At 43.5% G+C, this 27,745-nt stretch overlaps 2 protein-coding genes, 3 long non-coding RNA genes and 1 pseudogene across 7 annotated transcripts in view; 3 read left to right on the top strand and 3 right to left on the bottom strand.

The window, feature by feature from the left end:
- The window catches only part of LOC125719997 (NLR family CARD domain-containing protein 3-like), a 63,938-nt gene extending 47,835 nt beyond the window's left edge, over nt 1-16,103 (top strand). For both annotated transcript variants that reach the window (XM_048994935.1, XM_048994936.1), the window contains 2 exons: nt 13,666-13,712; nt 15,121-16,103. In XM_048994935.1, coding sequence (XP_048850892.1) covers nt 13,666-13,712; nt 15,121-15,653 — 580 coding nt within the window. In that variant the 3' untranslated portion in view covers nt 15,654-16,103. The remainder of the gene's footprint in view (nt 1-13,665; nt 13,713-15,120) is intronic.
- Nucleotides 1-27,745, top strand: part of LOC125719995 (NACHT, LRR and PYD domains-containing protein 12-like) — a 263,868-nt gene that overhangs the window by 208,796 nt on the left and 27,327 nt on the right. Inside the window, exon 21 of the mRNA XM_048994927.1 lies at nt 13,379-13,435. Within this exon, the coding sequence (XP_048850884.1) occupies nt 13,379-13,435 (57 nt within the window). The remainder of the gene's footprint in view (nt 1-13,378; nt 13,436-27,745) is intronic.
- Nucleotides 1-27,745, bottom strand: part of LOC125720005 (uncharacterized) — an 89,732-nt gene that overhangs the window by 1,375 nt on the left and 60,612 nt on the right. The gene's annotated exons all lie outside the window — the stretch shown is intronic.
- On the top strand, nt 585-9,833 carry LOC125720000 (protein NLRC3-like; annotated as a pseudogene).
- The window catches only part of LOC125720006 (uncharacterized), a 36,476-nt gene continuing 17,750 nt past the window's right edge, over nt 9,020-27,745 (bottom strand). The window contains exon 2 of the long non-coding RNA XR_007385322.1: nt 9,020-9,377. This is a non-coding gene — a long non-coding RNA (uncharacterized LOC125720006). The remainder of the gene's footprint in view (nt 9,378-27,745) is intronic.
- LOC125720008 (uncharacterized) lies at nt 12,753-13,486 on the bottom strand. The gene is made up of 2 exons (XR_007385324.1): nt 13,351-13,486; nt 12,753-13,106 (listed from the first exon to the last, which is right to left on the bottom strand). It is a non-coding gene; the product is annotated as an uncharacterized LOC125720008 (long non-coding RNA).

A 27,745-nucleotide genomic window follows, 5' to 3' on the forward strand; every position in this document is an offset into this window, starting at 1 on the left:
ACGCTGGACCCCAACACAGCAAACAGACGCCTGTCTCTGTCAAGGAGTCACAGGATGGCGAGGAACACCACCATGGTACACAGACGCCCATTTTTACTTCATTTCATGATGATGATGGAGTCACAGATGGCGCTAAATCCTGATCATCCAGAGAGATTTGATCGCTGCCCCCAAGTTCTGTGCAGAGAGAGTCTGACTGGCCGCTGTTACTGGGAGGCTGAGTGGGATGGAGATAGAGCTGGGATAGGAGTGACTTATAAAGGAATCAGGAGGAAAGGAGGGAGTGTTGACTGTGCACTTGGATACAATGACAAGTCATGGATTCTCTGCTGTCTTCCTGACAGATACTCTGTCCGGCACAATAATAAACAGACTCTCATACCCATATGGCCCTCAGGCTCCCGCAGAGTAGGAGTGTATCTGGACTGGGGGGCTGGTGCTCTGTCCTTCTACAGAGTTTGTTCTTCTGATGGACTGACTCTCCTGCACAAGGTCACCTCCTCATTCACTGAGCCCCTGTGTCCAGCATTTGGGGTTTATCCAGACACCTCAGTGTCGCTGTGCATGCTGGGATAGCCCAATGCCTGCTGGAGGAATCAGTTTTAATCTCTACTCTTTAACCTGTTCAATCTTTTTTTTACTCTGAAATGTATATTTGACAAAAAAAAAACCACTGGGTTCGGCTGACCTGAATACTTCTGCTCAATGTCACCAAATGATTGACACTTTACCATGCTTCCCTGAGGTTTATTAGTAATTGTAAAGGATCCACACAATGCTGTAAGTTATATTCCCGGGTGGGATGGCCTGCTCTGGCCACCCGATGGATCAGTCATTTTTATATACTTTCAAATACAAGGCAATTCTTGGACTATTACCTACTTATACCTGTACCCTAAATGCACAGAGAAATGTTGATCTTTATTCCTTCTGTTCCTAAGATTATTTGTTGCTTTCTTTTTCATATGCCTGTACTGAATTGGGTAGAAAGGGTTTTGTACACGGGGGTGGCATGGTGGTGCAGTGGTAGCACTGTTGCCTGACACCTCTGGTACCCGGGTTCGAGTCTCCGCCTGGGTCACATGTGTGTGGAGTTTGCATGTTCTCCCCATGTTGTCGTGGGGTTTCCTCTGGGTACTCCGGTTTCCCCCCGCAGTCTAAAGACATGCTGAGGCTAATTGGAGTTGCTAAATTGCCCGTAGGTGTGCATGGTGTGTGTGTGTGCCCTGCGATGGGCTGGCCCCCCATCCTGGGTTGTTCCCTGCCTTGTGCCCATTGCTTCCGGGATAGGCTGCGGACCCCCCGTAACCCAGTAGGATAAGCGGTTTGGAAAATGGATGGATGGAATAAATGCAGGTGGGGGCTACAGCCTTTGCTAGAGGGCAATAGCAAGCATCGGGAGATAACACCAATCACGTGTACAAATCACAACATTATCTATCACACCCGAAAAGTGTACACTTTACACGACAAACTAGTCAAGGAAATAAGCACTATACACTGTTAAGTTACCCCCCCCCCCCCAACACAGTTTCTGGAGCAGGCTCTCCCCCCCCACCACAAAACGGAGTGATAAATGCCCTGTCTGTAAATGAAAGTGAAAGATTTAAAGCCAGAGTCGCCACGTCAGCAAGGAACACAAGTAAGACTCGGGAATAATATAAAGATATTTTGTATTGCAAGGTAAGTTTATAGTCAGCAGACACAACTAATTATAAAATAATCGGGGGGCAGTTATATTTATTGGGGCGGTCGCACCACCCCGGGTGTTTTCTGTGCTTCTGCTTAGAAAATAAAATAATTCATATTTCGTTATTTATTAATTTGATGTGCGGTGGCCGCCCCTTAAATCTGCCCCTGTTTAACACACCTGCTGGGATTTAATACTTCTCAGTATAATCAGACGTTTAATATGTAATTCTATACGCTGTAAATAATCGCATGGAGTAAACGTGCGGTATGGAATAATTAGTCGAATGTTAAGTGATTTAACACGTTTATATCGAATGTTTTAATGACTTGGGTTCACCTCAAATTCAGCGCCGTCTAACATGGAGCGTGTGGCACTACGGGAATAAAGTAGATAAAGTTCTGAGAGTGTTGCGTTTTCTTAAGAAAAAAAAAACTGCTAGCGTGACGTTGTTGTTATTCTAGTAGCGTCCAGTTCAACGTAAAAGTGTTGATTGTTAGATATTGTATCTGCATGTGTCTGTTTACCCTTCATGTTCACAGAGGCGCCAGCAGGAATCATCTGCTCTGGATCCCCACCAAAATGGAGGAACCTGCTTCTGAAATGACCCCCCCTGTGGGGTGTAAATCAAAGGAGCCTGAGAGGTAACAGTGATCCAGCCCACTAGCATGCATGTCTCTGTGAGTCTATAGTTAGACCATAAGGTAAAAGTAAGCAGGGTTCCTAGCTGAGGCGGGGGGGGGGGGCACATTAATATTTGCAGTATAATAATAAAATACCTCAGCATTTCCTTTCTTTCCTCCTTCCTCCAAAATCAGCCAGTTCTTCTATTTTAGAGGGAACCATCACATTCCTCATACCCAAAATGACCACATACTGTAATGCGGTAGAGGATAAATACATCTACAAATCAAATCAAATCAAAAAAACTTTATTTGCCCCCAAGGAGCTATTTGAGGCACATAGAGCAGTGCTGCACAGACACAGAACCAGACATTAAGGAAATAGAACAAATAGAAAATAAGGGTCAAAAATCAGAAGTAATAATGAAAATAATAACAAGCAGTGACTGAAGGGTCCAAAGCGTAGGATGATAGGACAAGTAGGACAAATAGTAGAGGTAGGACGGAAGAGCGGAGGAGGACTGACTGATAACGGCTTCTGTAGATAAGAGAGGGTAGGAGATGTAGGACAGAACAGGACTGGTTTGGGTGAGACTGTCAGAGTAGTTGTTAGGAACTGGGATGGGGATGCGTTTATTGTAGGCATAATATATCAGTAGATGTCAGACAGAATGCAGAACTTTCCGGTGGAGTGGCTGAGCCCGTCTGAATGTCTGGTTCATTGATCCTCAATGCCTCCTTCGACTTGCTTTATGGAGAGTACGCTTTGCATGTTTGGCAGTCTAGCTCAAGCACCTACTCAAGCTGGATTCGAACCTGCCACCTTTCATCACAAGCACTCAGTCTTAGCCCACTGAGCCAGACACTGCTTGGGGTAAAAAAGGTGAGATAGGGAGAGAGCTTCCTACCTGATCTGGAAACTCATTTTAGCTAAATTAGCTTAGCTGGGTCTTGCACATATATAAACAGTGGCCGTACCTCCCCCGTTTGACCGATCGACACGAAATTTGGAGGGTATGTCTAAGGTACAGCTCTACAATAGTGACAGAAATTTGGTAATGATTGGCTGAAGCATGGCTGAGATATAGCGGTCTGATTGAAATGGGCGTGGCACCAGTACAGTAAGGGTGTGTCTGCTGGCCGTATCTTACCGAAACTTACAGTTTTTTTTTCTAAATATTTACAAGGACTGTCTCCTGATTGGAATGATACCAGATTTATGTAGGTTGGACGAAAATCCTAGGAGGTAAACGAAATGTCATGTTTTCAGACCCATATAAATCATGGAAAAACGCAATGATGGAGAACCAAGGGCTATATGTTGCTTGATTTGGCATGACATAGTGAATTGGTCTAGCAATAAATTTCAACTGTAGGCTTGACAGTTCTGGAGAAATAGCCAGAAATGCAGATGGGGGCGCTATGGCGCCCCCATCTGGCCGAATGAGGTGTCCTTTACAGGTTAGGCAGAGGGTCGGACGACAAATGTACGAGCCAAATTTGGTTCGGATTGGACATCGTTAAGCTTGTCAAACGGCTGCTTGATTTTGATTGGTTGATGGCGGCCACAATTTTAGGACTTATGACTGCCATTGTACTTGTCTGACCTCAGCCTGGGTCCTAGTACATATCTGCCAAATTTCACTTAGATTGGCTGAGGCAGTCAGGAGATATTGGCAGTTTTTAGTTGTAGCGCCCCCTATTGACGAAATGCGGCCCGCCTTGGAGGGTGTCCCCAGAATGGGGTAGGGAGGTAGGATTTCAAGTTTGGTAGAGGTAGGACAAGGCAGGGCGAAGTTATAGCAGTCAGACCAAAACTGGACAAATTTGTACATTGTTTGGGTGTGGCTGATGGCTGCAGGATAGGCAAATGTCTGGATTTTTTTAATGATTATTGATCAGCTGAGAGTTCTGATTCGTTTGACACCTCATTTGTCTGATTTGGTAGGACAGGGTAGGACTTTAAGGAAAAAGTAGGATTTGCAAATTATGCAAATTAGCAAAAAATCTAAGTAGGCGGAGATTCATTGTCCAAATAGCAAGTTGGTAGGGCAAGGCTGTAGGTATTTGGAGAAAAAAAAATTCGACTCTAGGTCTAACAGGACAGGAGATATCGACCGAAAAGCGTTGGGGGGCGCTACGGCGCCCCCCTCTGGCTGACAGGATTCGGTCGGATTATCTGAGTAGTGGGTAGGAATTGACATCTGCGTGCCAAATTTGGTAGGCCTAGGACTTACGGTTTAGGTTGGGCATTCAGTTTTAGGGAAGAAAAATAATAAAAGAAAACAATCCAAACAAAAACAATAAGGTTCCATAGCACTTCGTGCTTTGGACCCTTAATAATAACAAAGAAACTGGAAAAGAGTAACAGCCGTCAGGTCAAGTGACAGAGACTGTAACAGTGATACAGAAGAACAAGCTCTCAGACAGCGCTCTCTCTCTCTCTCGCTCGCTCGCGCTCTCTCTCTCTCACTCGCTCGCGCTCTCTCTCTCTCTCTCTCTCTCACTCGCTCGCGCTCTCTCTCGCTCTCTCTCACTCGCTCGCGCTCTCTCTCTCTCACTCGCTCGCGCTCTCTCTCGCTCTTTCTCTCGCTCGCGCTCTCTCTCGCTCGCTCGCTCTCTCTCTCTCTCTCTCTCTCTCTCTCCTCTGCTTTCTCTGGTCCATGTTCAGTGTGGTGCACAATGATACCAAATAACACAGTAGCATGTTCTTTCCCTTTAAATAGGCTGAATGGCTGATGAGAAGCTTGAAGGTACCTGTGATACTAATTAAGGTTAAACACTTGGATTGAAATATGACTATAATGCAGCGATAAACAGCCTCTTTAGGGGCACCGACAAATCTGTCTGTACTATTTTAGCATATCTTGGTAAAATAAACAACAAATCTTTTCTTTTCACAATTTCATTGGTTTACTCTCTCACATACTAAAGGCATGCAGGTGCACATTAGACAACAGCTTTTAATCAAATCGCTTTTCAGGAGAAATGAAGCATTGTTTCAATGAGCTGTAAGGGTACCAACAAATTTGTCCACTTCTGTACATACTCCGAGTTTAGCTAGGTTTTGTGGTCCTTCAGCTTCAGCTATACTGTACATATACTGCTCAGAGATGGAGTTAGATTAGGAATAAGCGTTGGAATGTTACTCATGTCCACTACAGTGAACACCCACACAAAACAATCATTGAACTCATTATCTATATCAATTTCATTTTCATTTATAAGACCTATGCACTCCTGCAGATTGATGACTTCAGTTTTTAGAGCTCTTTTGGTGTTAAAATATTGGAAGAAACTTTTAATGTTGTCTGACACCTTGTGGGCAGAGTGGTGGTTCTGAGGCTAGAGATCTGTGCCGGCTTTCGGAAGGTCGCTGGTTCAAATCCTACGAATGCCACCAGTGATCCTACTCTGTTGGGCCCTTGATCAAGGCCCTTAACCTATAATTGCTTCATCCTGGGTATGATGGTAATCTTCCTCTAGTCCTATAAGGAGGTTCTCCATCTTACAGGAAAATTTGGAGGTTAATGGCAGGATTGGGACTCCAGCCACTGGGAAAAACTCACTCTAGTCCATTTGACCTAGTGTGGTGCTGAGGTGTCACCCACTGCACTCATCCCTGAGGGGTGCTGTATTGTCACCCACTGCACTCATCCCTGAGGGGTGCTGTATTGTCACCCACTGCACTCATCCCTGAGGGGTGCTGTAGTGTCACCCACTGCACTCATCCCTGAGGGGTGCTGTATTGTCACCCACTGCACTCATCCCGCCACAGGCTCTCATCCCTGAGGCGGGCTGTAGTGTGGTCTACAATCAGCATGTGTTCCTACCTTAGCCTCCAATACAATCTTACTTTTAACATTCCTCTTAGCGAGTCTAATACCATTTTTAACCCAACCTGTAGACTTAGATACTCCTGCTTTATTCCGACATCATTAGTTAATTTCCATTTGTGGCACAGAGCCCTTTTCCTCCTGACTTTATTCTTAATTTCCTTAGTAAACCACCTTGGTTGTACTTTCCTATATTTAGTTTTGCTGAAAACAGGTATGAAGTCCTCTTGCAATAATGTGCTTTTAAAAACTTCTCATGCCTCTTCAACAGTTTTGTTATTTAACATCCAGTTTGCAGTTTCTCATACCATTAAAGATTGCCTTCCTAACATTGTATACTTTTTTGTTTTGTCCACAGTGTCCTGATGGAGAGAGCAGACTCACCTGCACCCAGCTGTGTTTCCATGAAGAGCGACTGGTCAATGCAGCCCCCACTCAGATTCAGAGAGGGACCTTTATCTACATATCAGAGGTAAATGTGCATTTAAACAAACACTCAGACTCACAGTCAAGCTATGAGGATAAAAGCTTTTCAAAGAATGCATCTTTTTTAACTTTCACAAACCCTCTTGTCTTTGAAAATTTATACAGAGGTTTTGTCTTTATTTGATATAAACTTCCTGATGAGTCTGTTCAGGGTCAGTGCTGTGATGGAGCTGGCCTTCCTGATCAGTTTGTTCAGGGTCAGTGCTGTGATGGAGCTGGCCTTCCTGATGAGTTTGCTCAGGGTCAGTGCTGTGAAGGAGCTGGCCTTCCTGATGAGTTTGCTCAGGGTCAGTGCTGTGATGGAGCTGGCCTTCCTGATCAGTTTGTTCAGGGTCAGTGCTGTGACGGAGCTGGCCTTCCTGATCAGTTTGCTCAGGGTCAGTCCTGTGACTGAGCAGGCCTTCCTGATCAGTTTGTTCAGGGTCAATGCTGTGATGGAGCTGGCCTTCCTAATCAGTTTGTCCAGGGTCAGTGCTGTGATGGAGCTGGCCTTCCTGATGAGTTTGTTCAGGGTCAGTGCTGTGATGGAGCTGACCTTCCTGATCAGTTTGTTCAGGGTCAGTGCTGTGATGGAGCTGGCCTTCCTAATCAGTTTGTTCAGGGTCAGTGCTGTGATGGAGCTGACCTTCCTGATCAGTTTGTTCAGGGTCAGTGCTGTGACGGAGCTGGCCTTCCTGATGAGTATGTTCAGGGTCAGTGCTGTGACGGAGCTGGCCTTCCTGATGAGTATGTTCAGGGTCAGTGCTGTGATGGAGCTGGCCTTCCTGATCAGTTTGTTAAGGGTTAACTGCTTTATGAGCAAGGTCTTTATATTTCTATCTTATTCACAGTGACCAAAGGGACGAATGCAGTTCAGATCTACAGGAGAAACCGGGTTTATCTTCCGTGATGAAGGTATGCATTTATTGCTAATATATATTTACTAGACTGTTGTGTGAATTGGCTTATATTTTATACAGCTGCATAATAGGAAACTAATCATGATGAAGGAAAGATACTTAAACCTACAATTACAAATGAAACAATGAAAAGTTTGGTTCAAATACTAATAATTAACAGTGACTGTGCATTTTAGTCACTAGAAGAAAATGCTGTAAGGTTCCTGAAGGATGAGCTGAAGAAGATCAAGAGGTACCTAAATCAGAATTACTCAGAATGCTCTGAGTCTCAGCTGGAGGAGGACAATGACCTGGACAGTGATGGTCAGATGCAGAAAGCCTGGGGTAGAGAAGGAGCTCTGAAGATCACACTGTACATCCTGAGGACCATGGAGCAAAATGATCTCGCTGACATACTGGAGAAGAGTAAGAGTTGAATGTCATTCTCTTTGTTCGTTTGATCTCAGAAAATCAGTACATGAAAAAAAACATGTATTACATTTCAGTTTATCATTTAATTAGATTTAGGTTTGCTTGTATGAGTAAAAAATTGTGTTTTTTGAAAAGTTTATTCACCTCTCATTTCATTTAAGGGCATCTTCTGGCACAATGTCAAATCAAATGTACCCTGAAGCAGAAATATGAGAGTGTATTTGAAGGGAAAGCTAAGGAAGGACAGCGAACACTCCTCAGTGAGATTTACACAGAACTCTACATAACTGAAGGTGGGACTGGAGGAGTCAATGATGAACATGAAGTGAGACAGATTGAAACAGCATCCAAGAAAAGGCTAACAGAAGATACTACAGTCAAGTGCAATGATATATTTAAACCCTTATGGGGGCGTGAGACACCTATCAGAACTGTACTCACTAAAGGGGTGGCAGGTATCGAGAAAACAGTCTCTGTGCAAAAATTTATTCTCGACTGGGCAGAAGGAAAAGCAAACCAGGATGTTCACTTCATATTTGCTCTTCCTTTCCGGAACCTGAATTTGATTAAGGATGAATTCAGTCTGATTGAACTGCTTCACCGCTTTGTCCCAGAACTGAAATCATTCGAATCCACTAAGCTTTTTAGGTACAAAGTCTTGTTCATCTTTGATGGTCTGGATGAGTGTCGCCTTCCTCTAGATTTTCAGAACAATGAGAGCTGGTTTGATGCAACAAAGAAAACGTCACTGGATGTGCTGTTGACTAACCTCATTAAGGGGGATCTGCTCCCATCCGCTTTCCTCTGAATAACCTCCCGGCCAGCAGCAGCCAATCAGATACCAACTGAGTACGTCCACCGGGTGACAGAGATACGAGGGTTCAGTGATGCCCAGAAGGAGGAGTATTTCAGGAGGAGATTCAGTGATGAGAGCCTGGCCAGCAGGATTATCACACATGTGAAATCATCACAGAGCCTCTTCATCATGTGCCACATACCTGTGTTCTGCTGGATTTCAGCCACTGTCCTTGAGAAGCTTTTTACTGAAACTGACAGGGGAGAAATTCCAAGCACTCTGACTGAAATGTACACACACTTCCTGATCTTTCAGACAAGTTTAAAAAATGACAAGTACATGAAAAAAAGTGAAACCAAGCTTAATAAATGTTTTGAATCTAGTAAGAAATCCCTGATAAAACTTGGTAAGCTGGCTTTTGACAACCTTGAGAAAGGCAATCTCATATTTTATGAGCAAAATCTGATAGAGAATGACCTTGATGTCAGTGAAGCTTCAGTTTACTCTGGATTGTGCACAGACATCTTTAAAGAGGAATATGGGCTGTATCAGGAGAAGGTGTACTGCTTTGTGCATCTGAGCGTCCAAGAGTATCTCGCTGCTTTATATGCGTTTCTCTCAAACTCATCTGCTGACCTGCTGAAGACTTCAGTGGATCAGGCATTAGAGAGCAAGAATGGACACTTGGACCTCTACCTCCGCTTCCTCCTGGGCCTCTCAACAGACTCCAGTAAGACTCTGTTACAAAGACTTCTGGGACAGACAAGAACCATCTCACATGATATTAAAGAAACAGCCCAATATATCAAGAGAAAAATAAAGAACAATTTATCTCCAGAAAGGACCATCAACCTCTTCCACTGTCTGAATGAGCTGGGTGACAATTCTCTAGTAGAGCAAGTACAAGGATTCCTGAACTCAGGAAGTCTTTCAGCAGAAGACCTCTCACCTGCACAGTACTCAGCTCTGGCCTTTGTGTTACTGATGTCAGATAAGGAGCTGGATGTGTTTGATCTGAAGAAATTCATCAGATCAGATAAGGAACATTGGAGGCTGCTGCCTATGGTCAAGACATCTAGGAGAGCTCTGTAAGTCAGGATGTGAAACAGTATCATGTCTGGCAGTAACAGATTAACATTGTTTAAAATATTTAAAATATACAATGTATTTCTCCTTGTGGATAAACAACTGGGCTGGATTATCAAAAAACAATCTGGAACCCAGATTTTATAATGACTGAGGGTAGTGATGTAGTAAAACACAAAAGTGTCATTTCCATGACAATCCTGTGTGCATCCTAACCTGCTATAGAAACAAAGGAGGTCCTTATCTGAGGGGTTATGAGTGAAATGATCCTTTATTTGCACAAGTAGAGGTACATTGGAATGCATCTCTTCTCACTCTCCATGAGAGACACAGACACATTTACAGGTGAGACCAAGCTTAGGGGTCACAGCACAGGGTCAGCTGACATCCAGCAGCCCTGGAGCTGGGGGTTAAGGGCCTCGATCAAGGGCCCACAGACATGTGACTGTTCTGCTGAGTGTCTAACCAGTGATCCTCCAACCACAGGCACAGAGGCTTAGCCTGCTGAGTCACACACCAGCCCCACAGAAATGGTATGTGAGTGTTACTGTCAGCAGGTGTGTCCATGTGATGGAGCCTAGAGCTGGGAGCTTCCAGAAGACTGCTGTCTCTGACTGCTCACTGGCGCCCTCTGCTGGCCTCAGCTGCTCCTGGCTGAGGATGCGACGACAGCTAGTCAGGCAGTAATAGACTAACATCGTTTTAAATATACAATGAAACTGTATAAATATATTATTTCCCCTCTTGGATTAATAACCAGGCTGGATGTTTTTGGAACCCAGATTTTATATTGACTGAAGGTAGTGATGTCATTAAAATACAGGTTTTCCATGACCATCCTTTGACACTCAGAAATTCTTTTCAGTTCTGGATACTGGAGGAAGTATTTCTGTAAATACTGGGTGTGGTATGTGACTGCGGGTTCGGACTCTGTGCCCTTGGTGAAGGTCGCTGGTTCAGATCTCCTGGCCGGCAGTGATGTCATCGCTGAACCCTTGACCAAGACCCTTAATGCCAATGGCTGTAGGAGTGCTGGATGCTGGCCGATTCTGTGCTGTGACCCCAAACTTCCTCTCACCTGTGTGTGTCTGTGTGTCTCATGGAGAGCAAGCTGGGATTGGCAAAAAGACAGTTCCTCCATGGGGATGGATGAGGGCTGGTAGTTCTGAGATTAGTGTGTAGGTGATTTGACAAGTTCCCCGATATAACAATAGAGAAAAAAGGATTTCACTCATTGGATCATAAATTCAAGTGTATTTTAAAAAAATGAAGCTCCTCTGGACATCATTCAATTCCTACATAAACACACACACACATATCCCAGGCAGGAATCGAACCCAAAACCCTAGATGATTGGTTGTAGTGCTGACCACAATATTTATGCAGATATTAATGAGTCTCAGGGCAACATGCCATTTAAGATCAATAAGAATTCTCAGTCTAGTCTGGATCTGGTCCCATCAGGCTCCACATTTTACCCACTTCTATTGCAGTATCCTGTCGTCTAGAACAAGCGAGGAACTCAGCTGCCCCACGTTGGGCGCCAAATTGTTGGGGGAAAAATCAACCTCTGGTAACTCTAGTTAGACCACTTAGAATAAAATTCCAGACCTCTCAGTTTTCTCCTTTATTCTAACAATCCGGCAAAGCGCTCCAGTCACACTCCCGGCACCAGGTACCCCAAGCAACCAATTGATAAACCATAACACCCAATTTCCTATAAGGACTTCTAAGTCCTAAATGGTCAAAAAACACCAACAAAGATCAAACGTATAACAAACATAATTCTCATGCTCTATTGGTTCACCTTGGTAGCAGCGTACATCCACCCATTTTGCTCAATTTCTCAAAACATGTCTCGACCGCTAGTCTTCTACTTGAATTATGGATATAGATATTAATTTACGGTAAATCCATGGTTAACATATGATTAATGTGACTAACTATTTAAACATTTGTACTACTGCATAACATATTGCGTATGACCTACTTCTGCTGTGGATCACTTGGGGCAGCAAAAACCTGAAAAATGGTCCCCACAGCGACAAAATAACAGGTTTATATTACATTGTGGGGGATATTTGGTCACCACAATGAAATAATAATATAATCCACACACACACACGTGCATACACACACACGTGCGTACACACGCACACACCTGCATACACACACACACCAATTCCCACTTTCTCCAGGTGTTTCACGTGATATTTGACGATGTGGTCAGCCATTATATGGGAGCATATTTGGGTATAAATGATGGCACAGCACTGGTGCTCCTATAGTCATAAAATGTAGATGCACTTTCTACAAAAATGGTCACAAAATGTGGCTAAATGATCACAGAACTGTGAACCACTTTCCAGGTTTGGTCGGTGCCATAAAAGTACTGAAGTTCGATACCCAGCCCTACTTTGGGGACACCTGGCAGAACAATGGCTGACGGCTGCAATAGAAGCTGTTTCATTGGTCTGAATATGTTTATGGGAGGATTTACATATAATTTTCACATAGTATTTTCGCATGCATTGTTAATAATACACAGTACCGTTAACCAAATCTAGGTTGCGTATATGGTTGTGTCTAAAAACGTTTTCTTTTCTAGGTTGGACAGCTGTAATCTCACAGAGAAATGCTGTGAGGCGCTGGCTTCGGCTCTCAGATCAAACTCCTCACAGTTGAGAGAGCTGGATCTGAGTGACAATGACCTGCAGGATTCAGGAGTGAAGCTGCTCTCTGCTGGACTGGAGGATTCACACTGTAAACTGGGGATACTGAGGTCAGTATTACTGGGTATTCCAGGCTGTAAACTGGAGATACTGAGGTCAGTATTACTGGGTATTCCACATGATACACTAGAGATACTGAGGTCAGTATTGCTTGTGAGGGTTTTAGAGGGGAAATGAGGACTCTGTCGCAGAATCAGATGCGAAGAAACTCCTTTAATTACGAAAAGGCAGTTCGTTGTCCAGGTCCTAATAACGGAGAGCATAGAACACCAAAACCCAAGATGCTGGCAGGATCGTTATCGTGGGGCAGGCTGAGGTCGGGTGATGTGCGGAGTCGATCTTGGGGCTTGACAAATATCGTGGTCAGGGTGCTGACAGGAAGTGACATTTTTCGTGACGTTTTCATCCAAGTTCCGAGTTGGAGAGAAATAATCGAACGCACCATAAATGGAGAAAGGTGGGTCAAGGAATCCCCGGAGGTGTTGTCTTCCTGATGTCAGTTGGGGATCGCCGGGGTTCATCCGTGACAATTGCTGGGTATTCCCCACTGTAAATGGGAGACACTGAGGTCAGTTTTACTGGGTATTCCACACTAAACTGGGGACACTGAGGTCAGTATTACTGGGTATTCCACACTGTAAATTGGACATGTTGAGGTCAGTATTACTGGGTATTCCACATTGTAAACTGGAGATACTGAGGTTAGTATACTGGGTATTATACTGTGATTATTGAAAGTACTCACATTTACTTAAAAGTAATACTTGTATTGGTGAGGTGATCTTATTTACCTGAGAGTTTTTGTCTGTCTCTCTGCAGGTTGTCAGGCTGTAGAGTCACAGAAGAAGGCTGTTCTTCCCTGGCTTCAGCTCTGAGGTCAAACCCCTTACACCTGAGAGAGCTGGACCTGAGCTACAACCACCCAGGAGACTCAGGAGTGAGGCTGCTCTCTGCTGTACTGGAGGATCCCAGCTGTAAACTGGAGAAGCTGAAGTGAGTACAGAGTGTGTGTCTGACACGCTACAGATACTTATGCATGTATGTGAAGAAGAGGCACCAATAAATAAATGGATACAGCAGTCTATGTCATTCTGCTTCTCCTGTAGTGTGGACCACGGTGGAGAGTGCAGGACCAGACCAGGCTTACAGAAATGTAAGTGTGTTTGCAGGTTTTTATTAATAATACCATTAATACTACTTTATGAATGTAGTCACACAGTTGTTGTGATGAGTATGTTTTTTGCATTGTATGTATTGTATGAATTTGCCTGTTTGTGTTTTGGTGAGTTTCTGTGTGTCATTTTGACATCCAAAGGAAAAAAACATCCAGACATCACCAAAAACATTAAATTAAACCATCCATCCATCCATTTTCCAAACCGCTTATCCTATTGGGTCGCGGGGGGTCCGGAGCCTATCCCGGAATCAATGGGCACGAGGCAGGGAACAACCCAGGATGGGGGGCCAGCCCATCGCAGGGCACACTCACACACCATTCACTCACACATGCACACCTATGGGCAATTCAGCAACTTCAATTAGCCTCAGCATGTTTTTGGACCGTGGGGGGAAACCGGAGTACCCGGAGGAAACCCCACGACGACACGGGGAGAACATGCAAACTCCGCACACATGTGACCCAGGCAGAGACTCGAACCCGGGTCCCAGAGGTGTGAGGCGACAGTGCTAACCACTGCACCACCATGCCGCCTTAAATTAAACCATTAATTCAATTATCATAAAAAAACTGTTGGGGTTGGGTTTATAGATGACTGGTTTCTGAAATAAAAATTGTAGTCTGGGAACTTCTGCACAAACAAATGTACACGATTTCTTTTTGAGATCCATTAGTACTGTCATAAGACGGCTCCCATAGTCTCCCCAAACCGGCGGTGATATCGGACTCTCTCCTCGGTCTGTGGTTAACGCTGCTGTGAGGAGGTTCGGGTCTGAATTGTTTAGAAGGAAGTTTATATTTTAACGTAAAGACACTCATTTTGGTATTAATCTTTGGTGTCAAATTTTTGTGGTAAATATGTTTGTGGTGAGTCTGTCTGATGAATGCCGTTACTCTGTATTTTTATTTACCTGTAATGAAGTCGTTAGTTTAGCACTTGTGGCATTTGGTGGCCGACATTCCCTCAGGTATTTCACACAGAGGCAGTTCCAGGTTACAGACGGAATCCGTTCCCAAAGTCTGTCTTTAAGTCGAGTTTGTAGGTAAGTCGGAATCATAAACAGAGTACACAATACTTTACAGTAAAAATAGAAGTCAATTTGTTACGGTACTGTCCTCCAACTGACAAGCGCATGCCTTCATTATTTTTAATATAACAGGATTTCTGGCAGTACGTCCGTAAGTACGAGGTGTCCGTAAGTACGAGGTGTCCGTAAGTACGAGGTGTCCGTAAGTCGGGCGTTCTTAACTCTGGGGCTGCCTGTATCTGAATTCCCGGTTCGGATTGGGAAGCTGCGCTGTTCTTGTATCGTACGGAAAATAAAGCACAGGCTGAAATGCTGCTCTGCCTGATGGTCTTAGCGGCTCTTCCTCCTGCCTACAGACTCCTGCCAGCTGACGCTGGACCCCAACACAGCAAACAGACACCTGTCTCTGTCAGAGAGGAACAGGAAGGCGACATGGGGGGCAAAGCAGCCATATCCTGATCATCCAGAGAGATTTGGCCGGTGGCCCCAAGTTCTGTGCAGAGAGAGTCTGACTGGCCGCTGTTACTGGGAGGCTGATTGGGATGGAGATGATGCCCGGATAGGAGTGACTTATAAAGGAATCGGGAGGAAAGGAGTGAGTGACTGTCTGCTTGGATACAATGACAAGTCATGGAGTCTGTGGTGTGATCCTGACAGTTACTCTGTCCGGCACAATAATAAACAGACTGTACCCATACCCATAGAGCCCTCAGGCTCCCGTAGAGTAGGAGTGTATCTGGACTGGGAAGCTGGTGCTCTGTCCTTCTACAAAGTCTCCTCTGATGGACTGATCCTCCTGCACAGGGTCACCTCCTCATTCACTGAGCCCCTGAGTCCAGCATTTGGGGTTTATCCAGACACCTCAGTGTCGCTGTGCATGCTGGGATAGCCCAATGCCTGCTGGAGGAATCGTTTTTACTGTATTACAGTGTGACGTTGCTGGTTCGCCATGGTAAATCTCTGCTTTTTAACCTGTCTAATCCTCTTTACTCTGAAATGTATGTTTGACAAAAATAAATGACGGGGTACTGTGAGCTGAGCAAACGTGTTAAAAACATTTTCTCTCTGACTAAAATCTAATGTACATGATACATATGTATGTCTATATATTGTATTTGCTACCTGTAAAATGACCTTAAAGGCTTTCTGTTCTATCCTATTAATGTTCTGCTTAAGCGGTGCCCAAAGCATAACTGAGTAACATAATTAAACAGCACTCCGGTGAATTAAATTAAAATCACTTTTCTACTTACAACTGAACATAACTAATTAGATTAAGTCAGCTCATACAATAACCGTTTAACAGGAGACATAACTGCTAAAGTAAAAAAAAAACACATTAGGAACACAAATTAGATTAAATTACCAAAATACAACAAGCAGTAATAAAATGTTTCTTAATAAACCAGTGAACTGCCAAGCCTGAAACCAACAAGCTAATTAGCAAACGGACATGGTCTCTCTCACTTTTATTAATACACGGGGAAAGGATCATTAAAAACGAACTACACTCCTTAATTCGTAAAAAAATACAAAAAAACAGTGATAAAAATTAAAAAAACAAATCATAGCACTTCTTAGTTTTGCCAAAAAATACGGTGTAATTTTAGAGCAGAACTCCGCGCATTCGCCGTACTGCAGCGCTGAGCTGACGGAGTGTTTCCCGCCGGACGCAGGATGTGAGACACTGCGTTCCCTCAATTACCGTCCCCACCGCAACATTAATTACAGTTTTTTTCTGAATGCTTAAACACTAACAGTCATTCTTATAGCACAATTTCTGAAACCATTAACACTTGTAGAAAAACCATTCACTAAGTTCACAAAACGTGAAGTACAAACACTGCACTGCAGTCAGTTTGCAATTTTGTAACACACTCTTTGCAAAACAGTAATCACAAACCACCGCTTTACACTCAATTTCCAAATTATGAGCACACTCCTAGCAAAACTCTACACATTTATGTCTGTTATTAACACTGTTTTCCCAATTGTCTGGCCATTCTGACACATGTGAAAACAATCTTAGATAGTGAGTTCACTTCTCAATCAGCCTGAGTGCTATAAATAAGCCACAGCTGAGCATTTGGATCGGACGACAATGGAGGACCGCACTGGACAGAGAGTGAGAAGAGTGGGAATTGGAGGACGAGGAGGAGGAGGAGGAGGAGGAGGAGGAGGACGACGACGACGACGACGACGACGACAAGGAGGAGGAGGAGGAGGACGACGACGACGACGACGAGGAGGAGGAGGAGGAGGAGGAGGAGGTGGTGGTAAAGAAGCAAGAAGGGGTGAAGTAGGACGAGGGAGGGAGGGAAGGAGGAAGCGTTCGGCGAGTCAGACATAGAATTACTGATGACATCAGAGCCACAGTGGTGGACCATGTAATAAACCATGGGACGAGCCTGAGAGAAGCTGGGCAACGGGTTCAGCCTAAACCGAGCCGCTACACTGTGGCAAACATGGACATTTCAAAATGAGAATCGTTCAGTAAAGTAACTTCCCACCATGTTTTGTAATGTCACAATACTCTGAGAAACACAATACTGTAAACACTTTTTTTTTCTTCAGAATTGCAGGATGTTCAGCATCTGGTGGCAGAGGAAGGCGATTTCCTCTAGAGCAAGAGACCAATACATTCAATATGGTGACATAAAGCCTCTCAGTATTGTCTCATCTGCTTGCATGCAACAGAATCCGAATGAGACAAATTCAGAGTCCCTTTTGAAAGAAACAGTGAGCGTGTAAAACAACTGCGATATGAATATGTGCAGGTAAGCTATAGTGTCATTGGTACTGGATCTGGAAGTGCATAGTGCTGAGCGGGGGCCTGCTGAGCGGGGGCCTGCTGAGCGAGGGCCTGCTGAGCGCGGGCCTGCTGAGCGCGGGCCTGCTGAGCTGCATTGTTCTGTCTTGTTTCTTCCAGAGAGTGACCCCCCACGACCCAGTAGGATAAGCGGTTTAGAAAATGGATGGATGTGTTTACACTTTTTCACCAAATTTTGTTTTGATGTGGAAATAAACGTCCACACTTGAAATTTGAATGCCTGTGTGTGTGTTTGCAGAACTACATGTATGACATCAAACTAGCATAAGTTGTGCACAGAGAAGGCAAAAGCAAGATGTGTTTTTCATTTAGACCATCAGTGTGTAGTTGCTGCATGGTGTGTTTAGTAATATGAAGGTTTGTGTTAATTGTTAGGCACAAAAATACCATTTTAAGAGTTTGAAGATTTTTGCAAGATTTGTGTGCTTTTGCATGTGATAAACAATGTTTTGTTGATTTAGTGTGTAGAGGTTTGCAAAAATAGCTAATAGTTACAAAAATTGTGCTTACTGAAGGCAATCAGGAAAAACTGCAACGTGCAATAAAACATTAGCCTCCTAAAAATTATTCTAAAATACTATATTATACTAAAATAATATATACTATTCGTCTTCGTGTCTCATGGATCATTCAGTACCATGCAGCAGCACAGTAATGACTGACTGAAATAAAAAGACTCCATTTACTGTAGGTACAGAGGTTACCTGGTATTTATTTGTTTTAATTTATCTATTTTTCCATAATGTTCTCTGCTGATGCTAATGTTCAATAATGATACTGTCAGCTATTTGTTTTTATTGAGGATATTGTCAGTAGTGCGACATAAATGGGGGAGGAAGTAATGGGGGGCTTGTTTAATTCTGTTATTAGGAAAACTTCTTACCATGTTCATGATCTCATGATTATTCCAATACTGCGCACTGCAGTAGTGATGATAACAAAGTATCAGGACTGAAGTGCATGTGTTTGAATGCTGGATGTTACAAATGAATTATAGCCATGAGGTTATGAAAGTAACGATATTTATGCTTAATTGTTGTCATTGACTCCCCACAGTCCAAAAACATGCTGAGGCTAATTGGAGTTGCTAAATTGCCCATAGGAGTGCATGCGCGAGTGAATGGTGTGTGAGTGTGCCCTGCGATGGACTGGCCCCCCATCCTGGATTGTTCCCTGCCTTGCTTCCGGGATAGGCTCCGGACCCCCCCGTGACCCAGTAGGATAAGCGGTTTGGAAAATGGATGGATGGATATATTGAGTTTTAGCCTTTTGGGATTCACAAATTTTACTGCTGTTAAAAAGTAGTTTTTATTGCTAATCAATTCAATGTTTTTTTGCTTTGTTAGAAAAGGTTTGTGGTACCATGTGAGCTATTACATCAGAAAATATGCTTATTATTAAGGATGTTATGGCCAAAATATGCCTGGTATGTTACTTATTTACATCTTCAGTATCACTCCAAGATGGCAGCGCTGCTGACGCATAGTCGCAATGAGCAGAACAGCGAGATGGCATCTAGACTTCCATACTTATGGGGGAATCTGAATACCAAGAACACAAAAACGTTTCTAACTTGCCTTCTAAGGATGTACTTGGGCCGCAATGAATCATGGGATTGGTGATGATGCACCCGATGCCTCTGATATTTGGGGCGGAGCAAAACCCACATCTGGCTCGCATACCAACAGTGAGAGAGAAGAGACAAACTCCCAGCGCCACATAATTCTGTCATAGCGCACATTTGACATTATATTTGTTCATGTAAAAAGCCTGCAGTGAAATTTAGATCGTTAACACGCTTAAATCATTAACACACGATTTTAATCACTCAGATTCACTATTCACACTTGTCGCTGTGCCAACGTAATTTACATGTTGAACAGCTCTCCTTACTATAGACATGTCTTTACCTTAAAGTACGTGTGCGAGTAGTTCTAGGTCATATAATAAGATCTCAGATTGACCTGTTTCTTCATGATAAGCACATCATTTAAAGACCCTGTTTTAATGGGGTCTGTGTTGTTTTTAATCGCCCTGCGTTAATTTTAGCATGTTGTTTGATAAACCAAATACATTCTGTGATTCCACCTGAGGATTCTCTGCCTGATATAGACAGATGCAGTGTGCGCTGTCGCCTGTATCACTGCACACTCAGTCCTCACTTTAAACCAGCAAAGCGGAACAGACTGAAGAGTCACTGGATTTGCATGTGAAAAATGCAGTGTTTTTCCAAAAGAGCATTTTTGTTATTAACTGGACAAACATGTAATTTAAATTAAGCAATTGTATAACTACTGCATCTTATCATTATATTATTATTGCAGAGAGCTTCACAATGTGATTAAAGCTAAACATCTGCTATATGTGACCCTCCAGCACAAAACCGTACGGAAGTCGCATGGCCATATTTTTAGATATTTTCTTTCATTTCTTTCATTTGGTACCATAATCCTAATTTCTAATTTTTGACCCAAGTGTACAGTTTTGTGCTGGAGGGTCACATATGTGTTTATTGATTAAAGATGAATTACTATGTCATCAAATGTATATATTTATGAGGTTTAATATCAGTATAGTGCAATACAAATAAAGACCAAACTGACTCTGTAATAGATTAACTGAGGTAGACTAGACTCCTGATTTATTTTGTGATTTAAGGTTCAGGACTTCAAAGTTCCCCTACTTACATATAAAGCACTTAAAGGTCGAGCTCCTGCCTACCTGACAGATTTACTTCAAGGTTACAAGCCGCACCGTCCGCTCAGATCACAGAATGCAGGTTTCTGTCGTTCCACGTATAAATAAAGTGAGCGTGGGCGGTAAAGCCTTCTGCTACAGGCCCCCACACTGTGGGATGGTTTACCAGCCTGTGGTCGGGATGCTGATCTGATCTCGGTCTTTAAACCACGACTGAAGACCTATTACTTCAGTTTAGCTTATTACCCACAACCAAACACACCGTAACTATGGCTGCTGGTGCTGCTGTTCATGTCATTTTGATCTACTACTGTATGCTTGTCCACTAGTGTGTCACTGCCTGTTCTGACCACCTATGCTCTCTGCCCCCCTTCCCACATGTCTGGATGGTGCCTGGGGGGGGGGGGGGCATCATCTGAGCTGGAGTCCTGGTTCAGTCTCATAGAGGGGTGACATCGTTACTAACTGTAACACACAAATGCATCAGAATGGAAATGTGCTTTACTTTGGCTGTTTTGTGTTATATGAGAAACTCGATGTACATGCAGTGTAAGTAGATGAATTAAAATGACATGCTGGCTGTGGCATGCAGGCTGTTTGGGGGCTTTCAGAGGGGCCGCCCATAAAGTGTGTAGTGCTTATTTGCTGTGTGCACTTATTTATTCTCCCTGTGCTTTTTGTACCCCCCCAACCCCCGCAAGGCTGACGACATAAAAGTCACACAGATCTGGGTCTTCCGGGTGGAGAAGTTGAGAAACCATAGTTTAGATGATCATAGCCCCTCATTTCCACCGTGGACTTGTTTGAAACTTTGTGTGGCTTCTTTTCAGATATATAAGAACACCCTGAAGTTGGAATGGCAAACATTTCATGCCTTATTACAGTGGTGAGTGATTTTAATGCCGTAAAACACACAGTATTCGCGCACTTAAAGACTTTGTGTGGATGGTTTGACCGCTGTTAGCTCGGCGGCTTAACACTCCACTGCTATTTCATCCATTGTGTATCAAACTACCTAATTAACTTTTGGACGACGCAGATGGACCACCTCAGCGTCTGGCATGTTTTATTTAAAGAAGAACACAAATTACCCAAACATGAAAACAATTTAATTAAGTTCAGTGTTTGAAGTGGAGAATTCAGACCACAAAAAAGTTAACCGTGCACATTTTTGGGATTTCGTGATCCCAGTTTAATATTCTGTGGGTACGTCAAACAAAATTGTGCACATGATTTAGTACATCGTGCGCAGGAAATAAAAGAGTGTCAGTGGTCATTTATTTTATCTTGAATTCGCCTTGGCCGTGGAACAGTGGACCAGCTCTATACTCTCGGCAGGGTTCTGGAGGGTTCATGGGAGTTTGCCCAACCAGTCTACATGTGTTTTGTGGACTTGGAGAAGGCATTCAACCGTGTCCCTCGGGGAGTCCTGTGGGGGGTGCTCCGGGAGTATGAGGTGCCGGGCTTCTTTATAAGGGTTGTTTGGTCCCTGTATGACCGGTGCCAGAGCCTGGTCCGCATTGTCGGCAGTAAGTCGGACTTGTTTCCGGTGAGGGTTGGACTCCGTCAGGGCTGCCCTTTGTCACTGATTCTGTTCATAGCTTTAATGGACAGAATTTCTAGGCGCAGCCAGGGTGTTGAGGGTGTCCGGTTCGGTGACCTCAGGATTAGGTCTCTGCTTTTTGCAGATGATGTGGTTCTGTTGGCCTCATCGGACCGTGACCTTCGACTCACACTGGGACAGTTCGCAGCCGAGTGTGAAGCGACTGGGATGAAAATCAGCACCTCCGAATCCGGGACCATGGTCCTCAGCCGGGAAAGGGTGGAGTGCTCTCTCCGGGTCAGGGAGGAGGTCCTTCCCCAAGTGGAGGAGTTTAAGTATCTCGGGGTCTTGTTCACGAGTGAGGGAAGGATGGAGCGGGAGATCGACAGACGGATCAGCGTCAGCAGTGATGCGGGCCCTGCATCGGTCTGTCATGGTGAAGAAAGAGCTGAGCCAAAAGGCAAAGCCCTATGGCTATGGTTTTTATTTCATTGCTGGGTACGTTTGGTCTCCACAATGTAATATAAACATAATGACACACAGTCAGTCAAAGGGACATTATTTTTCTTTTCTGACTGTTAAAACCAAGTTAAAAAGCCCCCAGGTCTGGCCTGAGACAGGGAGAACTGTGGCTGACGTTCAGATCCACAGGCAAACATTGTGTCATCATTTCCCAAAACTCACTGCTATTCTTTGTTGACAGAGCTCTGTGGAGAATCACACACTAAGATAACACAGTAAAAGCTGTCGATCGGGTGGGGGGGCTCTTGAAGCACTGTGTAATCAGCAAGCTAACCTGAGCCCCTTTGTATGATGCTTTTATTTGGGTAATACAGCCCACAAATTCGGAAACGATACCGATCTTCAGTCACTATCTGTACACAAGTGTTACGATCCTCATTTTAGGGTTGAGGACCGCCAGAAAGGTAAAGGGAAAGGAGAGGGGAAAACGAGACAACCAGGGGATGGGAAAAGGGAACACGGAACACAAAGGGATCTTTTTTGTATTTTTTTATATTTATTCAGAACAATTTCACAAACAGTAGGGTAACAGACTTCGGGAGTGACACAGCCAAAACAATAAAACAAACAGCACTAACGAACACGTCTCAAGTAAGCTAATTCTAAATGAAAAGAAAACCGGAAAACAAAATGACAAAACTAACTCTGACTCCCTCACCAAACAATACAGTAAACCACACGGAAAAACAAATGACAGTCACTCCTTACACACTTAACAGACACGAACATACAGGAAACACCTAAGCCGAACACAGTATCCGAGGGGCGAGGCAAAGAGAGGAGTCAGTAAGGAGGCAAGAGATCAAAACCAGAAGGCAGTCAAAACAGAAGGCAAAGGTATAGAAGGGCAAAGCAAAAATCGAAAACCAGGAAACCAAAAATGTCATACACCAATAATCAACACGCAAGCAAACCAACAACAAACCAACCAAGAGCAGAGCTGCCGCTAATCTCCCGCCACGGCTTTTTCAATCATAGATCCGGAAGCAGCGTCGAAGATCGGGGGCCGTGGCCAGGTCCGGGAGACGGAGTCGAAGGGAGCAACAGGCGATGATCAGGATCTGCAGAGCAACCCCTCCCCTGAACCTTACGGCACGTAACACAAGCCTATAGTCTTCTCTGATCCTCTCAAAAGTTCAGGTGCAGTATTTTATCTGCACAGTATGCTAATTCAACACAGCCTTCTTTCTGAGATACAGTCTTACGTGACTTTAATGGGATGGTTCGCTGAATCGCCAACTCCACATCAAGGCTGGGCAATACGGCAAAATATTTTATTGTGATATTTTTTTGTCATATCAGTCAGTATCAATGATTATCAGCGATATAACTGATGTCATTATTTCTTTACTTCCCAGCTCACTTTTTGCTTAAAACTCTATTTGGATTGAAACGGCAAGACAGTAACAGCCGCTAACTCAGTCATCCCTGCTGTGCCTTCGGGCCATAGACTGTCCGTTTTAAAGGACTGCGATACGATTCATTTGAAATTGCTTGAAATTTGTTTCTGTGGTGTAATATGTTGCTGTGTGCTGTCAGCCAATGTTCCTTATCTAGAGTTTATTGAAGTTTCTTATTTTCTTATCAGGGTAAGTCAATATAGCCGTTTATATTGTTTATATCGCCCAGCCGTACTCCCCCAGCAAACGAGCCCTCAGGGGGCCACCGTGGGCTGAAAATGTGTCATGAAATGGTGGGGACATGTGGACCCCATTGCCGTGCCCTTGCTGTGCAGCCCACACCGTGGGTGTGATGTGGGCGGGACACTGAGGACCCCATTTCCATTCCACTGGGACCCACATTGGGCCCACAGTCTATGGAGGGTTCACTGCATCTCAGCAATTACAACACTGTATAATCTGTGACGGCAGTTACCGTCACGCAGCCCAAGTGTCACGGATTTATAGAGAGATCACACTGAACACTGTATATTTCACGTGCAGTATTTTGCACATTCAGTAAGTATTAAGTAAATATGACCTCCAGTAACTTCTACTCAGTAGTGCTGCAGTTAAACTTACTTGTAAAATGCTTGTGCAAAAAAGGAGGATTTTTTTAAAGTAAATAAAGTAAAATAGAATTTACACAGCATTTTTTTTCCAGCGTACCCTTAAAATAACAGTGAAATACTTCACTGTTGACTTTAGGGTGGGGGGGGGGGGGGCAGCTCGCGGCTCTGCAGACTGCGCCTCTGGGCCGGTGATCAGAAGGTCGCCGGTTTGTCTCCAGCCACAGCAGAACAGTCACATGTCTGTAAACTCTTCAGCAAAGCCCTTACCTGCCATCTGGACAGGAACTTGCATCAGGCTTAAAGACGTTTACATTGTGTCTTGTACCATTTTGGACATATTAATTGCTAAACTTGGGTTTACTTTACTCATAAATAAGATACGTTTGCCGAAAAAGTGAGTGCAAAAATGTTGCCTGATTAATTTTAGAAAATTCTATAAGGTGGTATTACGAAGGTAGGTAGAATTTTGCTTTATTTAAAATATTTTCCAAAATTGAGCATATTTTACTAAAAAAAAAAAAAGTTTCAGTTGACCCCAAAAAAGCGACTTCAGATTGTTACCTAATTTTATCTGGGTAAATTCTATAGGTTACTTTCTTCAGTATGAAAAAGACAGCGGCTGTAGCACAGCGACAAGTGTGAATAGTGAATTCGAGTGCAAATGATTTAATTGTGTCGACTATTTAAATTTCACTGCAGTACCGCGCATTATATACACGAATATGATGCAGAATGTGTGCGCTATGAAAACTATTTGGCGGCTGGAGCTTATCCCCTTTCTCTTATTGTTGATAATTATTAAGTCTCAGGGTAATATCCCCATAAACCCTACGCCGCGTCATAGAGCACTTCCGCGTTTGGTACGAAGCTGCTTATAAACAACTGTTACTCGTCTGTAAGTGAAAGTGAAACGAAAGCCAGAGTCGCCATTTTAGCAAGAAACACGAATAAGATTCTGGAAAAATATCAAGATATTTTGTATTACAAGGTAAGATTATAGTCAGCAGATATAATTAATAATAAAATAAGCGTGTTTAACCTGCGGCGTCGGCAGAACATTTTGATTGGGGTGGCTGTCGGTGGGGCAGTTATATTTATGGGGGCGGCCGCACCGCACCGTGTCTGTTCTGTGCTTCTGCTTAGAAAATAAAATAATCCACATTTCGTTATTTATTATTTTTATGTGCGGTGGCCGCCCCTTAAATCTATCCCTGTTTAACATACATGCTGTGATTTAATACTTCTCAGTATAATTAGACGTTTAATGTAATTCGATATACTGTAGATAATCACATGGAGCAAACGTACGTTATGGAATAATTAATCGAATGTTAAGTGATTTAACACGTTTTTATAGAATATTTTAACGACTTGAGTTCACCTGAAATACAGCGCCGTCTAACATGGAGCGTGTGGCACTACGGGAATTTTTGAGGCTGTTGCGTTTTCTTAGGAAAAAAAAATGTCCCTAACTGCTAGCGTGACGTTGTTGTTATTCTAGTAGCGTCCAGTTCAACGTAAAAGTGTTGATTGTTAGATGTTGTATCTGCATGTGTCTGTTTACCCTTCATGTTCACAGAGGCGCCAGCAGGAATCATCTGCTCTGGATCCCCACCAAAATGGAGGAACCTGCTTCTGAAATGACCCCCCCTGTGGGGTGTAAATCAAAGGAGCCTGAGAGGTAACAGTGATCCAGCCCACTAGCATGCATGTCTCTGTGAGTCTATAGTTAGACCATAAGGTAAAAGTAAGCTGGGTTCCTAGCTGAGGCGGGGGGGGCACATTAATATTTGCAGTATAATAATAAAATAATATAATAATAAAATGCTGAGGTCAGCATTTCCTTTCTTTCCCCTTTCCTGCAAAATCAGCTAGTTAGAGGCAACCATCACATCATCTTGTAATGTTATCCACAGCCTTGTGCTTCGAGTGGTGACTCCGTTCAAATCCAGCGAAAGCCTGGAGTGATTCTACTCCTTTGGGCCCTTGAGCTGTAATTGCTATGTCTTGGGTATGATGTTAATGTCTAGCCCTGTAAGGAGGTCCTCCAACTTGCAGGGAAATTTAGGGGTTGGTGGCAGGATTGGCCCTCACACTGGTGTGTTCAGGCTAGTGTGGTGCTGAGGTATCACCCGCTGCACTCAGGCTCTCATCCCTGAGGCGGTTTGTACTGTGGTGGGTGCAGTGACACACTGTAATCAGCATGTAATCGCCTCCACTGCAATATTCCTCTTGGTGAGTCTAATGTTATTTTTTAATCCAACCTGTAGACTTAGATACTCCTGCTTAGTTTTTAAATCATTAGTTAATTTCCATTTGTGGCACAGAGCCCTTTTCCTCCTGACTTTATTCTTAATTTCCTTAGTAAACCACCTTGGTTGTAGTTTCCTAGATTTAGTTTTGCTGGAAACAGGTATGAAGTCCTCTTGCAATAATGTACTTTTTAAAACTTCTCATGCCTCTTCAACAGTTATTTAACATCCAGTTTACAGTTTCTACTTTCAGTCTCATACCATTAAAGTTGGCCTTCCTAACACTGTATACTTTTGTTTTGGCCTTTACTCTTTGGACAACATGAAAACATGATTTACAGGAACCTTTCATACAGGAATCTTAATGTTAGGTCAGACAGTTTATTTCACATGAAATCTAACAGTAAACAAGCCTGTTTGCATGAAGAGCTTCACGGCAGGTTAAGCAGAAGTCTGAAGGTTTAATGTGATTTTGCATTATATGAATTATATTTATATAATGAGGATTTGCTTCCTCTCATTGTCCACAGTGTCCTGATGGAGAGAGCAGGCTCACCTGCACCCAGCCGTGTTTCCATGAAGAGTGACAGGTCAATGGAGCCCCCACCCAGATTCAGTGAGGGACCTTTATCTACAGATCAGAGGTAAATGTGCATTTAAACAAACACTGTTTAAAACACTCAGACTCTCAGTAAAAAGGCATACAGGCACACAAGCTGAGGGATGTACAGTTGCATCTTTTTTAACTTACACAAATCCTCTCATCTTTGGCACTTTACTGAAAATTTACTGTAGATTTGATCTGATGTTGCATTACATGAATTATATTTATATAATGAGGATTTGTTTCCTCTCTCTGTCCACAGTGTCCTGATGGAGAGAGCAGGCTCACCTGCACCCAGCCGTGTTTCCATGAAGAGTGACAGGTCAATGGAGCCCCCACCCAGATTCAGTGAGGGACCTTTATCTACAGATCAGAGGTAAATGTGCATTTAAACAAACACTGTTTAAAACACTCAGACTCTCAGTCAAGCTATGAGGATAAAAGCTTTTCAAAGAATGCATCTTTTTTAACTTTCATACATCCTATTGTCTTTAAAAAATTTAAACAGAAGCTTTGCTGGTG

This window comes from Brienomyrus brachyistius, chromosome 24 (genome assembly GCF_023856365.1).
Source record: "Brienomyrus brachyistius isolate T26 chromosome 24, BBRACH_0.4, whole genome shotgun sequence".
NCBI lineage: Eukaryota > Metazoa > Chordata > Actinopteri > Osteoglossiformes > Mormyridae > Brienomyrus > Brienomyrus brachyistius.